The sequence below is a fragment of the Bos mutus genome, chromosome 14 (genome assembly GCF_027580195.1).
Source record: "Bos mutus isolate GX-2022 chromosome 14, NWIPB_WYAK_1.1, whole genome shotgun sequence".
NCBI classification, from domain to species: domain Eukaryota; kingdom Metazoa; phylum Chordata; class Mammalia; order Artiodactyla; family Bovidae; genus Bos; species Bos mutus.
The window spans coordinates 11,512,975-11,529,939 of record NC_091630.1 but is presented as its reverse complement, the minus strand read 5'-3'; the positions used below and the strand labels follow the sequence as shown (position 1 = coordinate 11,529,939).

The following is a 16,965-nucleotide window of genomic DNA, read 5'->3' as shown; positions in this document are numbered from 1 at the left end:
GGAAGTGTTAATCTCTTTTCATTCACGGGTGGGCAGGGTCAGATCATCTGAGAACTGAACAAAGTCACTTCAGTTTACCCTCAGGCGAGAGACAGAGTCCTCTGAAGCAGGCCCTTAGGTATGATCATAATAACAAAAGCAAGGAAAAGCAAGTCAAAGAAACATAGAGTCAGAATTGGCTTCTTCTGTAAAACAGTTTTTGTTTTTTCCTCCAGTATTGTTGAAACACTGCTTTTTACTACAGACTATGTAAATATCTTTGCCTTTATGGTATTTGTATTAATATTTGCTTTTGAGATCTCTGGTTACTTTGGCTAAGCAATGAGTATTGTCTTAAAATGATTTAGCTTGACCAACTGTTTTAAAACTTATTGACAAGCTTCCCAAATATCAAATTGTAATTAAATTTCTTTTGAGTTCCAGCTAACTTTGGGATACTTTCGAGTGCCCCAAAGGTCTCTTACAGAGAAATATTTAACTAGAATTATTTTGTAGGTTAAATGTAATGATTCATAATTCTGGTTACTGTAACAAAGTTTCTTTATCTATCAGATGTTTACCATATCTTTTGTTATTTACATACACTTTTGTACTCTGATGCTGTTACAAAAAGGGATTCATTACTAAGGAGATTCAAAAGAGGGCTAAGGAAGCAGTCACAACATTTCCACATCACAATGATGGCTAGGAGAGGTTTCCATCACCCCTCGGCTTCCCATAAGAATGTGGGAGTAAAATATCTGAGAGTGGGAAATAAAACAGGAGGGGAGGGGGCAGGGCACAATTTTTGAAAGAAAGACATCACCCAAGGACCAAGAAGCAAATAGATCCAAGATGGTTGAGTAGTTCTAGAGCCTCAGTGTATGCTCTTTGTAACAGATCAGCAAAATAAGCGACACACCCATCAGCTCAGTTCAGTTCAGCTGCTTAGTCATGTCCGACTCTTTGTGACCCCATCGCAGCACGCCAGGCCTCCCTGTCCATCACCAACTCCAGGAGTTCACTCAGACTCATGAGTCAGTGCTGCCATCCAGCCATCTCATCCTCTGTCGTCCCCTTCTTCTCCTGCCCCCAATCCCTCCCAGCATCAGAGTCTTTTCCAATGAGTCAACTCTTCACATCAGGTGGCCAAAGTACTGGAGTTTCAGCTTTAGCATCATTCCTTCCAAAGAAATCCCAGGGCTGATCTCTTTCAGAATGGACTGGTTGGATCTCCTTGCAGTCCAAGGGACTCTCAAGAGTCTTCTCCAACACCACAGTTCAAAAGCATCAATTCTTTGGCGCTCAGCCTTCTTCACAGTCCAACTCTCACATCCATACATGACCACAGGAAAAACCATAGCCTTGACTAGACGGACCTTAGTTGGCAAAGTAATGTCTCTGCTTTTGAATATGCTATCTAGGTTAGATATCCATCAGCTGGTGGTGGCTCTGCTGCTGCTGCTAAGTTGCTTCAGTCGTGTCCGACTCTGTGTGACCCCATAGATGGCAGCCCACCAGGCTCCCTCGTTCCTGGGATTCTCCAGGCAAGAACACTGGAGTGGGTTGCCATTTCCTTCTCCAATGCATGAAAGTGAAAAGTGAAAGTGAAGTTGCTCAGTCATGTCAGACTCTTAACGACCCCGTGGACTTCAGCCTACCAGGCTCCTCTGTCCATGGGATTTTCTAGGCAAGAGTACTGGAGTGGGGTGCCATCACCTTATTCAATATAAAGAAACTTTTAGGGATAGAAAATGTAAATGAGATTAGAACGTTTAGATAAACTGTTAAGAATGAATATGCTTTAGAAGTCTCTAAAATAGTCTTTGCAATTTTGCTAACTTAAAATTCTGGAATTGCATTAAATTAAGTGAGGAAAGTTTATTGAATAGCTGGGTCATTCTCAAATAAGATACTGAAACATTAATTACTGAACATTGACTTACTTTTACAGAGAAACTAAAGATATTTAAAACTATTAATGAATGTGTTTGGTGCTGCCCTGCGATGTTCTCAATCTGAAAGTATTTTGGTTTTTTTTAGAAATTATCACGGTATTTGTTACTAGTCTCCAAAATACTAATGCAGAGGACATTAATTGCTTACTGCTTAGTTTCCACAGGAAATGAAGGTTTTAAGAGATGAGGATTCTAATTTAGGTATGTGATTAAAGCTAACAGAAATAAAAAATTTTCAGCAAACAATAGGAAAGCAGGGTGTAAGTTATCAGTAAAGATGGCATGTGGAATGGAGTTGAATTTTATCGAGGGAAAAGGAAATCGGTCTGACTTACAGTAGCTGACTGATTGGAAAAAATAAAGTTGTTGTACAGAAAGTGGTGAACCGTTTTGAGGAAAGCAGACCCCAAGAAAACAGCTTTGTGCATGATCAGGAGTGACGCGGGGCTTCCCTGGTGGTCAGCGGCAAAGAATCTGCCTGCCAATGAAGGACGCAGGAGGCACAGGTCCGAGCCAAAATATTCCAGTCTCCTAATCTTGGTGAGCTTCTCTGGTCCTTAAATCCTGCCTGTGGTGATTTCGTTGCTGTTCCTCCTTTGATTAGGAACTGTTCCTGCCTTATACAGTGCAGGAGAAAGCAATCTGCCTGCAATGCAGGAGACCTGGGTTCCATCACTGGCTTGGGAAGATCCTCTGGAGAAGGAAATGGCAACTCACTCCAGTACTCTTGCCTGGAGAATCCCGTGGACAGAGGAGCTTGGTAGGCTGCAGTCCATTGGGTTGCAGAGTCAGACACGACTCTTAATTGTTGATGTTGACGGCTGCCTTTTGGAAGTGAGAGATCATGGAGGCTGGAGTCTTGCCTATAAGAAACAAAGGGAAGTCGCTCAGTCATGTCTGACCTTTTGCGACCCCACGGACCATATGTAGCCTGCCAGGCTCCTCTGTCCATGGGATTCTCCAGGCAAGAGCACTGGGGTGGGTTGGCATTTCTTTCCCCAGGGGATCTTCCCGACCCAGGGATCGAACCCGAGTCTCCCACATTGCGGGCAGACGCTTTACCGTCTGAGCCACCAGGGAAGCCAAATAAAAAGGGGACAAAAAGGCCTCCGCGCCCAGAAGTCCCATGGGGCGCTGGTCAGCATCCAAAAGTGTTTCCTCTGCTTTTGCGACTCTTTTCGTAGCCCTTGGGAATCACGAACGTTCGTCCAGTGTACTTCGGCTGTTACACACGTTTCCCATCACAGCCGTGTGCTGACCGCAAACTCCTGTTAACGGAAGCTCTCCGCCGGCACTGTGGAGTCCCACGCAGTGCGGGCTTTGACCATGCGCAAGAGCTCGATCCCGCTGGCCCCGGGCAAGCGCGCGCCCTGACGCCTCCTCCCTCCCGCTTGACAACGGGAAGTCTGCGAACGTTAGGGCGCGTGCGCAGACGGGGCCGGGGCGGCGGGAGAGGGGGTGGGGGTGGGGGGGACGCCTGCAGAGCGCATGGGCAGAGCCACCGTACGTCCGTTTGTCCGGATCGGAGGGGAGAGAGTGGGCGCCATCTTCTTCTGGGTTCGCTGAGGGCTCTCCCGGCTCTGGGGAGGCTGCTGCGGACGAGGAGTGCTCCCCGCCCCCAGCCTTGGGGTTCCGACTCGGCGGCAGCGGTGTGTGTTTGATCGCCCTAGTGCGAAGCAGTTACCGCAGGGGCGTCGGGCGTGGGGAGGGCTTGGCGGCCCGGACCGAAGCACAGGGAAAGGCGGGGCCGCGCCAGCAGCGAGCTTAGCTTCTGCCGTCAGGGCACCCTCTTTTCCCCTGCTAAACGCACCCAACTTCCCCGGCAGCCTCCATGTGGTGTTGTGCGTGCCCTTGTCAGTCGGCTTGAGAGAGTGGAGATCTGGAAGGATTCCATAGGTACTTGTTTTTCTTTGCTATGTCATCGTAGTCAGTGGTGGCAGGAAAAGCGCTTGGAGGCCCTGCTAGTTTTAGGCTTGAGGGGAGCCCAAGCGTTTAGATGTAGGGACAGCTCATCCTTGGGCGAGTCGGGGTGGAATGTTTGCCCTTGAGCCGGTGTAACGGAAAGGCACGGAGGTTGGGTGGTCCAGGTTGATTTGAAGGCTGATTTGGCTGAAGGTCTGGCAAGAGCATCGGATCCCACGTAGGAACTTTGGCCTGGAGCAAAAGAAGGAAGCTCTGACCCCTGGGAGTCTGGACAAAGGCTTTTTGAGCTATAGAAGCAATGCCTTCGGATGATCCCCATTTGAGGAGGATGGATGTTAATGGGAATTCCTGTGCCGTGTGGATTCGCCTTCATTTCCAGTTTCTACTGGGGACTTGGCTCTGTGTCGTCATGCCTTTGGCTTTTGATTTTAATCATCTACGTTATAAAAGGATAAAGAGGCAAATCGTCATAAAGAATCCTTACGGAGTGGGGTAGATTATTTTCTGCAGGGTTCACTCTTGCATTTTAAATGCACTTCATCATAACTTTAGGTTTTAAGAAGTAGCAGTTATCTCTCTCTCACCATGTCTGGCAAATGACTTGCTATTCTCTAGTTAAGATGAATGGATCGGAGATAATACCATTTCAAGTTAGCTTTCCTCCCTTTTCCCTCTAAGGCTTGATTAGAAAATAAGCATTTCATGGGGTTTTTGTGATAATGATTAAGTGGGATGAGTCCTTGGATAAAATCAGCTAAGTTATTTAAAATGAGCTTGTTAATTTCAGCCACTTACCCGTAAATGAGCTTTTAAGGATTCAGTTCCCTTTTTTTTTTTAATAAGTTAGAAGTTCTAATAGCTCAGTCTTTAAATCAACACAGCTATAACGATGGTTTTGTTGCATTCGTAAGAAATATTTTAAGTGTAGAGTAGGGTTTTTTGCTTTTTGTGTAGCGTTCTAAGAATAGAATTTCTGGGGTATTTGCTTAGGCAAATCACGTGGAAACCACAGGAAAGTTGCTCATTTTGATATCTGGTTTCTTACAGGTGATCTCCTAAGTGTATTTCTGTAGAGGGATAAATAGTACATTGCCCTTCTGTTTCAAGGGCAAAAAAGTTTAAGCAATAGTTATGTTTCTCTGTGGCAAATTAGAAGAAAATTTTTTTTATATTCTTGAATTGGAATTCATGAATTTGTACTCATGAAACTACTTAGTTAAAATATTGTTTTCAAATTAGGATAAATTATAAGACTTCTTAAAATTTGATGGTAATTATTTTGTGAAATGTTCTCGACTATTTTTGTAGATATGTTTCACATTTTTAAAAGTTTAGCAGGGATAAAATGTTTTACACGACTTTCTAAAAGTAACAGGAGCTAAGTCATTTTGCATAGGAAAGAGTCTTGGAATATTAATGTGAACATCCAGAAGCCATTTGTAGTTTTTATTAAAATGTTGGTGTGGGTTTGTTGAAGAAGTTAAGCTTATACTCATTTTTGGGGTGGTTGGGGGGTACCAGGCAGATACTGTCTAATAGACTAAGTTTTAGAACTATTTTTTATGTTCACAGTAATATTGAGTGGAAAGTACAAAGATTTTTTTATATGTCCTATGTCCGCCCCACCATTTTCATGCATTAATATTATATAGTAAACCTCACTAATTGGAGAAGGTGATGGCACCCCACTCCAGTACTCTTGCCTGGAACATCCCATGTAGGCTGCAGTCCATGGGGTCGCTAGGAGTCAGACAGGACTGAGCGACTTCACTTTCACTTTTCACTTTCATGCATTGGAGAAGGAAATGGCAACCCACTCCAGTGTTCTTGCCTGGAGAATCCCAGGGACGGGGAGCCTGCTGGGCTGGTGTCTGTGGGGTCACACAGAGTTGGACACGACTGAAGCGACTTAGCAACAAATCTCACTAATACTTTTAATATCAATTTGGCATTGATAATTCAAATGCGTAAAAAATGCCAGTTAGTTTCTTGATATCATCGTTGTAGTTTGAAAAGTAGTCAGTGGACCTTTTTCAAAGGAAAATAGACCTTGCAGACCTCAAAGACCATGTTTTCAGACAGCACTTTGTGGATGAGTGTTATTTAAGTGTAAGTACTGAATTAAAACATTTGTTCATTAAAGACATAATTTATAATCATTAACAGGTCTTAAAAAACATATTTGGTAAGAATACTTAGTTTGGGTATCTCTGAAAGTATTTGATGTAAGGAATTTTGAGATTTTTCAATAGTTAATACTGATATCCCCAAATATTCCAAATTAATGTATTACTATGTTTCTACCTTTCTGTATAGTCATTTGGGTTTCCCCAGAAGGCAGGACAGTTATTCAAAATGGGGTAAACTTATTAGCGTAATAAAATTTGAGTTTAAGATACAGAGTAGCAATAGTTGAGTATAAGTAATTGAGATTTTAGATTTTAGGGATATTTTACTATTTGTCTTAGTGGAGTCAGGAAATTGGGTTCCATGTTTGGAAGTGTGAGGTGTTTATGTAGAACTTAAAATTGTGTCCAGATGGTAGCCATTGGTTTGGATTTATTGCTTTAAAAATGGTTTTCTTCATTTATTGTATCATTTATTAATTTGATTTGCTCTTATGATTTGAAAGATTTACAGGAGAGTTGGAAATGATGAATTAGATATTGGTTTTTTCAAGTGGAAGATAGGGTTTCGGGAATTTTTGGTGTTAAATTGTCATTTTTACTTGTAGAAAAGATTTTTAAAAATTGGTTGTAAAATTCACATACAGTCAAATGCACAGACCTTACTTAAGGATAGGTTCATTTAGCCTTGATAAATTTATACTCCCAGGTAACCAATAGTCCAATCAGAATATATAACATTTCTGTCACCTTTTTCTGGGGCCACTTTCAATTAAGGACCAGTTGTTAAGTTTTCAGGTTTTTTGTTTCTAAATAATTTGCAGAGGTCTCCTTGGAATTTCTACCTTTTTGCTAAAAGATGATTATTTTCCCCTTGGAACAAAGACAACCATTTTGTAATACTCTTAGCTGTGCCTTTTTATATTGCTTCACTTTTAATAGGTAATTGTGAAGTGAATATCCTAATCTGGCGTTGTTTAAGGTCAATTACAGGGTCCAAGGATTAATTATATTTCATTTTCTTTCCACAGTTAAGTTGCTTTTACAGAATTAACAGGTCTGCAAGAAATAAAAAGGTAAGATATCCAGAGCTTAAGGCTTTTCACAGAGGCTTGACAAAAAAAAAAAAAGTAGAATAGTACACCTGGGTATGCATGGCTTCTGTACTTTATGTCTGGCCAGTAATGCACTAGTGGTAGGCAGTTTATTATCATGAGCAGAAATTATATACTGTCCATAGATGGCTTTTATAAGTATGTAAAATTTGTTGTGGTTGGTAAAATTCTTTAATCTACAAAGCTCTCTCTCATGTTTCACTAGCAGATATGTCTGAAAATAGTTTGGTCTTGTTGTGAAGTAGCACTTGGCAGATGTACAGAGATGTGACCTTTTTTTCTACTCAACACTGTATAGGATAGGTGATAGGAAATGTTTCTTCAAAGTAGCTGGTTTATTTGTATGTTTAGTTGGGAGAAAATTTATTCCATTTGTTTAAAGAATTAGATACAGTCAATATCGTTGTGAACGCATATCTTGTTTTCATTTATAAATGCTGAAGAAGGTAGGGACCAGTAATTATTAAGTTTAGTTTTGGATTAGGTACTTCAAAAATAAGACTTGCTATTATGTGTACCTTTCTGTCTGCAGGTCATTATTGCTGTGGTTTGCGCTCAGCATGGCTGTAGTCATCCGTTTACTGGGGCTTCCTTTTATTGCGGGGCCTGTGGATATCCGTCACTTCTTCACGGGATTGACTATTCCTGATGGAGGAGTGCATATAATTGGAGGGGAAATTGGGGAGGCTTTTATTATTTTTGCAACAGATGAAGATGCAAGACGTGCCGTAAGTCGTTCAGGAGGGTTTATCAAGGATTCATCTGTAGAGCTCTTTCTTAGTAGTAAAGCAGAAATGCAGAAGACTATAGAAATGAAAAGAACTGACCGCATGGGAAGAGAGAGACCAGGATCTGGGGCATCAGGGGTTGGCAGCTTATCTAATTTTGTTGAGGCTATTAAAGAAGAAGGAAGTAATTCTGGATATGGTTCTCCGATTAATCAAGATGCTGGGTTTCATACTAACGGTACAGGACATGGTGATTTAAGGCCAAGAAAGACACGGCCATTGACAGCTGAGAATCCTTACTTGTTTCTACGAGGCTTGCCGTACTTAGTAAATGAAGATGATGTACGTGTCTTTTTCTCTGGTTTGTGTGTGGATGGAGTAATTTTTTTAAAGCATCATGATGGCCGAAATAATGGTGATGCCATAGTAAAATTTGCCTCATGTATTGATGCTTCAGGAGGTCTTAAATGTCATAGAAGTTTTATGGGTTCAAGATTTATTGAAGTAATGCAAGGCTCAGAAAAACAGTGGATTGATTTTGGAGGTAATTTAATTAAGGAAGGTGACATTTCTATGAGGACTGAAGAACATACACCACCAAGAGGAATTAATGATAGACATTTTCGGAAACGATCTCATTCAAAATCTCCCAGAAGAACATGTTCCCGTTCTCCTCTGGGATTTTATGTTCACTTAAAAAATCTGTCTGTAAGTATTAACAAAAGAGATTTAAGAAATTTTTTTAGAGATACTGATCTGACAAATGAACAGATTAGGTTTTTATATAAAGATGAAAGAAGAACAAGATATGCCTTTGTGATGTTCAAGACTCTGAAAGACTATAACACTGCTCTGGGTTTACATAAGACTGTTTTACAATATCGTCCAGTTTATATTGATCCAGTTTCTAGGGAACAGATGCTGAAGTTCATTGAATGTTATGAAAAGAAAAGACCAGCATCAACAGAGAAAGAGAGACTTGGACAGGTCTCACAAAAACACTCTCAAGAAGGCTACTCTGGCCAGAAATTGTGCATATATATAAGAAATTTCCCATTTGATGTTACAAAAGTTGAAGTGCAGAAGTTCTTTGCTGACTTTTCTCTTGCTGAGGATGACATTTGCTTGCTTTATGATGACAAAGGAGTTGGTCTAGGAGAAGCGTTGGTGAAATTCACATCAGAAGAACAGGCCGTGAAAGCTGAACGTTTAAACCGACGGAGATTCTTGGGGACAGAGGTGTTGCTAAGGCTCATATCTGAGGCACAAATGCAGGAGTTTGGTGTAAATTTTTCTTCAATGTCTAGTGAAAGAATGCATGACCATTCACAGTCTTGTGATAGAGATGATCATTCCCATTCGTTTGACCCAAATGATCCACCAGTATACTCAGGTGGCCCTTCGGAAAACTTTAGGCATCAGCAAGAGGACTTGAGGCAACTGGACAATTTCAAGCATCCTCAGGGGGATTTCCGACCACCTGAAAGACGCCCTCCAGAAGACTTTAGGCATTCCCCAGAGGATTTCAGGCGGTCCCCGGAAAACTTCAGGCGCCTTCAGGAGGAACACTTCAGGCGGCCTCCTGAGGAGGACTTCAGGCGCTCTCGGGAGGAGGATTTCCGGTACCCAAGGGAGGAGGACTGGAGGCGGCCACCTGAGGAGGATTTCAGGCGACCTCCCAAGGAAGACTTCAGGAGACCCCAGGAGGAGGACTGGAGGCACCCCCCAGAGGGAGACTTAAGGAGGCCACCTGAGGAGGATTGGAGGCGGCCTCCTGAGGAAGACTTCAGGCGGCTTCCCCCAGGGGAATGGAGGCGACAGCCTGAGGAAGACTTTAGGCGGCCCCCGGAGGAGGATTTCAGGCGCCCTCCTGAGGAGGACTTCCGGCGACCCCACCAGGAGGACTTCAGGCGGTCTCCTGAGGAGGATTTTCGAGGTTCTCCCGAGGACTTCAGACGGCCACCCCCGGAACACTTCCGGCGGCTGCCCCCAGAGCACTTCCGACGGCCGCCCCCAGATCACTTCCGTCGGCTGCCCCCGGAGCACTTCCGGCGACCACCTCAGGAGCATTTCCGGCGGCCACCGCAGGAGCACTTCAGGCGGCCATCCCAGGAGCATTTTAGACGACCGCCTCAGGAACTTTTCAGGCGGCCACCCCAGGAACATTTCAGGCGCCCCCGAGAGGAAGATTTTAGGCACCCACAGGATGAAGATTTCAGGGGCCCTCCGGATGAAGACTTTAGGCACCCTTCTGAAGAAGACTTCAGGAGTTCTCAGGAGGAAGATTTTAGAAGCCCTTCTGATGAGGACTTCAGGCGGCTCCCGGAGGAAGACCTCAGGGAAGCTCCAGAGGAGGACTCCAGAGTTCCTGACAGATTTAGACTTCCTGGTGAGGAGTTTAGGAGCCCCCCTGGTTTTAGAAGTCATCGTCCTTTTGTGAATTTTGGTCGCCCAGAAGGTGGCAAATTTGATTTTGGAAAGCGTAATATGGGAAGTTTTCCTGAGGGGAGATTTATGCCTGATCCGAAATTAAATTGTAATTCAGGTAGAGTAACACCTATTAAGATAATGAATCTTCCATTTAAAGCTAATGTTAATGAGATTTTAGATTTCTTCCATGGTTATAGAATCATACCTGATTCAGTTTCAATACAGTATAATGAGCAAGGATTACCCACAGGGGAAGCCATTGTTGCCATGATAAACTACAATGAAGCTATGGCTGCTATTAAAGACCTGAATGATAGACCAGTTGGCCCCCGCAAGGTTAAGTTAATTTTGCTCTAGAGAGCATTTCTAAATTGATAATTATCTCCCCACAGTATTGATGCAGTAAAATGCATTTTTAAGTGTTTATTTTTAATTATCTAATGAAAAGAAACATTTTAATTTTGACCTGTGAACAGAAGAAATGTAAATAGTAGAATGTGAATCTGGTTTTCTTTTGCTTGCAAATTGCCATTCACTTTTTCTAACTTAAAAATATATATGCTTTTTTTTTTTTGATGGGGGTGGGGTGGGTTGGGTTGGGGGGAGAACTAATTCCCTGAGTGCAGTAATTTTTGTTGATGTCATGGGTAAATGTCAAGACTTGTATAAAGTAGAAAACTGTGTTTGGGGAAGACAAGTTTTATGTTTACTTTTGTTTCCATTCTGTAGTCTACATTTCTACTCCAATTGTATAAGGAAATGGTCAGTGACTGATTGTTCAGGGTTAGCATTTTTATTGCTAACTGCCTGCAGAATTAATGCCCTCTTCTTTGTCTGAGATATTACTGTGTTAAGCCTCCCCTTAATCATAAGTAGCTCAAAATTGACAGACTGTGAACTTGAAGTTTACTTATGTAAAAGGCTTAGGAAATTAACTTTCAAAGTTTTTATAAAAATAAAAAAATTGCAACTGAATAGATGAACTAATTAACTTGTATTTGTATATATAGAAAAAAGAATTACAGCTTCTTTTGTGAAGGTTTTCAACAGCTATATTAAATAATATGACAGGAGGGACCAGACATTCTATAATAGTATATGAGTTCTTTGTGTAGTTCTGTGGTTTATTCCAACATCTCATCAACCAGACTGATAAGATTTACTCAATACTTAAAAGAGAAAAAAGTAATTATAGGTACAAGGGGACCTTCAGGTTCTTGCTGGGAAGAATCTGATAAATGGACATAGTTTGTGTTTATAGGAAGAATTTACTTATGATTTATATAACTTGTGGTTGTTTATTCATAATTTCAAAACTTTTTTTATCTGGAGATTCAATGACTAAATATAACAAGAATTCTGTGAGATTAAATTTTTACTTCTTTGATATTTGACACTGTAGAGATTTTGCAAATACTGGATTTGATTTTTCATACCATAATAATAATGCTAACATTGGGTACTTTCTATACGCTAGGCAGTTTAAGTGCTTTACATGCATAATGTCATCTTAATATGCCTTAAGAGGCTTACAAGTATTTATTTCACAAATGAGATAAATTCGGAGTTTAAGTAACTTGCCTAAAGTCATAGTTAAAAATCATGAAGCCAATTTCAACCCTGACAGACTTACTCACTCCAGTTCATGCTGTTAATACTTTGGCCTACCAACTTTGTTAAATGGTAGTTTTTAATTTTAGTAAGACCATGCTGGGCTTTCTTGGTGGCTCAGTGGTAAAGAACCCGCCTGCCAGTGCAGGAGACATGGGTTCAATCCATGGGTCCAGAAGGAAATGGCAACCTACTCCAGGATTCTTGCCTGGGAAATGCCACAGACAGAGGAACCTGGCAGGCTATGTCCATGGGGTCACAAAAGAGTCTGACACGACTTACCGACTAAAGAAGACCATGCTAAAAATATAATTCAAGAGTAAAGGATATTTTTTTACCTCCATTGTTGCTTTAAAAATAGCATTAAAAAAAAGATAAAATTAATATGCCCAAACATTGTGAATAAAAGACAAAGTAACTAGAAGTTACTATATATCCAGGGATTCTTTATGAGACAGACAATATATATTGGCTTCTAATTTAAAATTGTTCATTTTATCAAACATGATTTGATTTTGATTGGTCTTTTATAATTTACATAAAACAGTTGATTTCCCTCAATTTTGTGATAGATACTTCCCCACACTGAGCAAATAATAAAATTTGAATTTATATACAGTACTTTGGAGGGTATTGTAGAACACTTTTTAGTATTTAGCCATTTAGTACCGCAATACTCATCTTTAGTGATCTAAAGAAGTCTAAGAAAAACCAACTGAAGTTTCTGTGTTTTTAATTATGTTGAACATCCTACTTGGCAGTAAAATGAATTAACTGGTAAATTTGGTTCAAAAAAGCACATCACTATGGCACTTGAAACTAGTAAGCTCACAAGCTAGGAAAATGACACTAGGAAGAAAAGATTTTTTAAGTGCTCAGATTGTATGGTTGATTTGATCAATCTTACTGAAGTGTATTGGAAGACCTAAAAATGCTTCTCAAATACATATAAATAAATGAAAGCTATGATGAAACTTAAGGTGAAGTATAACTTAATATGGAACTGCTTCTCAGTCTAGGCTAGGGTGGAATGGTGGTGATAATTAAAAGGCTAACAATAAGCACAGGCTTTGTATTTTGATTGTAAAATTACTGGATTGATAAGAATTCTACTCCATGATCTTCAGTTTAGTATATTTTTTAACTTTAAGTTTGCTACACAAAACTGGCTTCTACTGCTTGGGAGCCATTTCTCCACATCTGTTCACAACTTTGCCTTCAGCAACATGTTGGTAACTTAAATGGGCCATGGTAGGAGTATTTACACTATGGAAACTGGTAAGTGCAGAATATTAGGGTGTTTTCCACCGCAGTGAGCCAGTTTACCAACACACCACCAATTTCAAACACATAAAAGAGAACAGTGCACTACATCCTCATTAACCCATTGCCCAGCTTCAATAATAATCTCATAGCCAGTTGTGTTTCCTCTCCTAGATTTATTAGGTATTATAGTGGCATATTGGTTATCAAGTTTAATACCCAGTGGCATTTTAATTATCTTAAAGCCAAACATTTTTGATTTGAGGCATCTGAAAAATATAGATCATGCCTAGAAAGTAAGCTTAATCTCATAACCAAGAGATAGTAAGACTCCTTAGGAGTGCACACTTACACACTTACTGACAATACTGTCATGAGCATTGGCTCTTGGTCCATATATCACCTATTAAGCAGTGACCCCATCACCTCCATCTCCGCATAAATGTTAGCTAATATTTAGTGAACTGTAATAGGTACTACATGATCTTTATATATGAATTAACTATAGTTCCAGTAACCCTAATATATCTATTTTGGAGACAAATGGAAGCCTATAACCAACTAACTAGTCAGACTGGTTGCCTGTCTTTTTATAAAGAAGCTAAAAAGAGGTTTTTATATTTTAAAATATGGTTACCTAAGTATCTATGTAATAGCCTTGATTCTGTCCCAGCTCACAAATTGTAGAAATAGTTACTTTATAACCCTTTTAAGACTTTCCCTTGTGGCTTTAGTGGTAAAGAACCCCCCTGTGAATGCACCTGTGAATGGAGGAGATATGGGTTTGATCCCTGGGCCACGCAGATTCCTTGGAGAAGGAAATGGCAATCCGTTCCAGTATTCTTGCCTGGGAAATCCCATGGACAGAGAGCCCTGGTGGGCTACAGTCCATGAGTCACAAACACTGGACACAACATAGCGACCAAACAGCAACGCTTTCAGGTTGGCCAACCTATTGCTGGCCTAAAAATTAATTATACAGTTAAAGTATTACATGTAATAGTCCTTTTGTTCTTAGAATATTTTTTTAAATAGAGCATACATTTTATATCATAATTTGATTGCTTTAAATATCAGACACTATTTTAATTTTACAAATAGGGCAACTGATGCTCAAGTGAGTTGCGATCATAATCTGCAAGAGAAATACTACAACCTTGTTTTTTTTGCCTAGTTACAATACCAAGATTAAATACAGAAAATGCAATGACATCCTCAGTTTTTTATGAATGTAAATTATTTGTGCATGCTGTGTGCTAAGTCACTTTAGTTGTGTCCGACTCTGTGATGCTGTGGACTGTAGCCCTTCAGGCTTCTCTGTCCATGGGGTTCTCCAGGCAGGAATACTGGAGTGGGTTGCCATTCCCTTCTCCAGGACATCTTCCCAACTCAGGGATCAAACCAACCTCTCTTAGATCTCCTGCATTGGCAGGTGGGTTCTTTACCACTAGTACCACCTGGGATATTTATTTACAGTTTTAAAATGTTTTGAGTATTTTATTAAGTAACTATATCACTTAGGGCTATTTTCAGGAAGCAATGCTTTGTTAAGAACAGACCATGAATAACAAAAGTCAGAAAAGCATTCTAGAAAAGTATTTTCTGTTATGAACAACTGCTTTTTGTGGTAATCCCAGATAATATCAATTTCCTGATTTTTATATGCCAGACTTGGATCTATGAAATAATGAGAAGTACAATTCTCCATCCAAAGAAGTAAAAGCATCAGATATACTGAAAGGCTCTGATTAAATTGTTTTCTATTTTCAGGAAAGAGAGTGACTGTGTACTCTTACTGATTATATGGTAGGCTGATAAAATATATAATTTTTTACCGATTTATGATTGGCTATATTCTTTAAGGGAAATATTCCACCAAATTCTAGCTTTCCAAAAGTTGTGGTGCCATATATAGTGGTTTAGTTTGACAGTGGTTTTGTTTTAAAACCAGAATTAAGCTGAATGTAGCTTTTTAAAGCTAAAATTTATGCTTATGTATAGTTGTAAAACACTGATGGTGCCCTATTATTTGAGAGTGACTGTAATACTCTTGTTGAAGAGTAAATTTATATACTGAATAATGAAACTTTAGGTTATAGTAAAAGTGAAAAAGAAAGGAAAAAGAACACTTGTCTTTTTGATGAAAGCTTTATGGAATAAAATTTGTATTTAATCAGAATGACTACCTAGGACCCTTTTCTGATGTTGAAAGCATGGCGTCTTAATCTAAAGGAAGTGGAATCGTTAAATCTCTTTTTGTGATTTAACTCGGTTAGTGTATGTGAAATACTTCCAAAATACATTGTTTTTTAAAAACAATGGAACCTATAAAAAAGATAGTATGATGCTAGATAGAAATGTTGAAATGACTGATGTTTTTTAAAACTTCCATTTTTGGTTGGCATAAATTTCCTTTAATAATTTCTACATTTCCAATAGGATTTAATTTTGAGGTTTAACGTATCAAGCCAGTATTATGTTTTGTAATTTTAGTAATTCTGGATTCCAGGTCATTTAAGATGAAAATGGAAATGCAAAATTTACTTAAGTAATTTAATTTTCTTCTTCTGTAACATCTAAGTCTTCATCCTCTTCATCATCATCTTCTGTTTGGTGATCCTTTCTTAGTCGACAGGTCAATACCTGTTAAAAGTTAACATGTTTTAAAAATCACTGACTTAAAAATATTTTTACATGCCTGGTATCTTTTTTAATGCCCTGATAGATAAGAGTACATAGAACAAATATCAGAAAAATGTCCATAAATAATAATCTTTAGTAATGAAAATTCTAAATTATGAATTGTCCTTAAAGGTTTAAAAACAATCACAAAATTTTTTCATTCATGTTATTTTTTTGAAGAAAAGTGTGAAGTTAGCTATTTGAACTCCAGTTGGATATCAGTACTTTGATAACATACTTCCAGAGAAAAGTACATTATAAATATTAAAAATATTTTAAGTTAAATAATTCTTAGGTCACAAAAACATGAGAGTCCTCAAAGGGATGGCAGAACACAAGGATATTTCAACTAGGCAAAAATATTAAACGTTGAACCTAGTGTGATTTAAAATTAATGAGATGAGAATCTGAATTCATGACATGGCTTTCATTTCTGATTGTTGCCACTTGGGTCATCCTGCTTCGCACTTTTCAGAGGGTGACTATGCCTCCCAGGGGACATCTGCAGTGTCTGGAGACACCTGATTGTCACGACTGGGGGAGGGTAAGGGCATTACTGAACTGTGGGTAGAAGCTGGGAATGCTGCTCAGCATCTGTACAATGCACAGGACAAGATCCCTCACCGCGCCCCGGCCCCCTCCGCCCCAAATCATCTGGCTCAAAGTTAACAGTGCTGAGGTTGAGAAACCTTGGCATTATGTAGTCTAAAGTGTTACACAGATCTTGGCTAACCTAGGTGATACTGTTAGCTCTAAATAGTCAAAATTCTCTATGTACTATATACTATAGATTTATGGAATTTATGTGCAAGGCACTTAGTACTGGAATAATAAAAGTATAATTTGGTTAGGGGGAGAGAAGTGTAAGTTAAAAGCAGTAAATAAGTGCTTAGAAGATAAAACAACGTGCTGGGTCACATTACAACTGAATGCTCAATTTTAAATTCTGAAGACTAGATATGCAAAAGATCATAGCTTTCTAAATCAGAAGTTGGCAAGCTAAAGCCCAGTTTGTCTTGTTGCTATAAATAAAGTTTTATTACAACATGTTGATTTGTTAATGTATTATTTGTGGCTGCTCTTGGTTGGGGCAGAGACTATGTGGTCCACATAACCTGGTATTTTCTCTGTGGCCCCTGAGAAAAAAGGG

At 39.7% G+C, this 16,965-nt stretch overlaps 2 protein-coding genes across 4 annotated transcripts in view; one reads left to right on the top strand and one right to left on the bottom strand.

The window, feature by feature from the left end:
- Nucleotides 1-3,432: 3,432 nt before the first annotated feature.
- On the top strand, nt 3,433-16,862 carry RBM12B (RNA binding motif protein 12B). 3 transcript variants are annotated; one of them, XM_070382956.1, is made up of 4 exons: nt 3,442-3,586; nt 3,764-3,833; nt 7,018-7,062; nt 7,634-16,862. In XM_070382956.1, the coding sequence occupies exon 4, from the start codon at nt 7,662-7,664 to the stop codon at nt 10,614-10,616; it is 2,955 nt and encodes a 984-aa protein (XP_070239057.1). In that variant the 5' UTR covers nt 3,442-3,586; nt 3,764-3,833; nt 7,018-7,062; nt 7,634-7,661; the 3' UTR covers nt 10,617-16,862. The 3 variants fall into 3 exon arrangements, with proteins under 3 accessions (XP_070239055.1, XP_070239056.1, XP_070239057.1); XM_070382954.1 differs by lacking the exon at nt 3,764-3,833 and having other exon boundaries at nt 3,433-3,586; XM_070382955.1 differs by having other exon boundaries at nt 3,436-3,833.
- CIBAR1 (CBY1 interacting BAR domain containing 1) overlaps nt 15,638-16,965 on the bottom strand; it is a 25,385-nt gene continuing 24,057 nt past the window's right edge. The window contains exon 9 of the mRNA XM_070382957.1: nt 15,638-15,776. Within this exon, the coding sequence (XP_070239058.1) occupies nt 15,687-15,776 (90 nt within the window). The 3' untranslated portion in view covers nt 15,638-15,686. The remainder of the gene's footprint in view (nt 15,777-16,965) is intronic.

What these genes read in the sequence shown, in the direction of transcription:
- RBM12B (XM_070382954.1), top strand. Translation starts at nt 7,662, where the DNA reads ATGGCTGTAGTCATCCGTTTACTGGGGCTTCCTTTTATTGCGGGGCCT.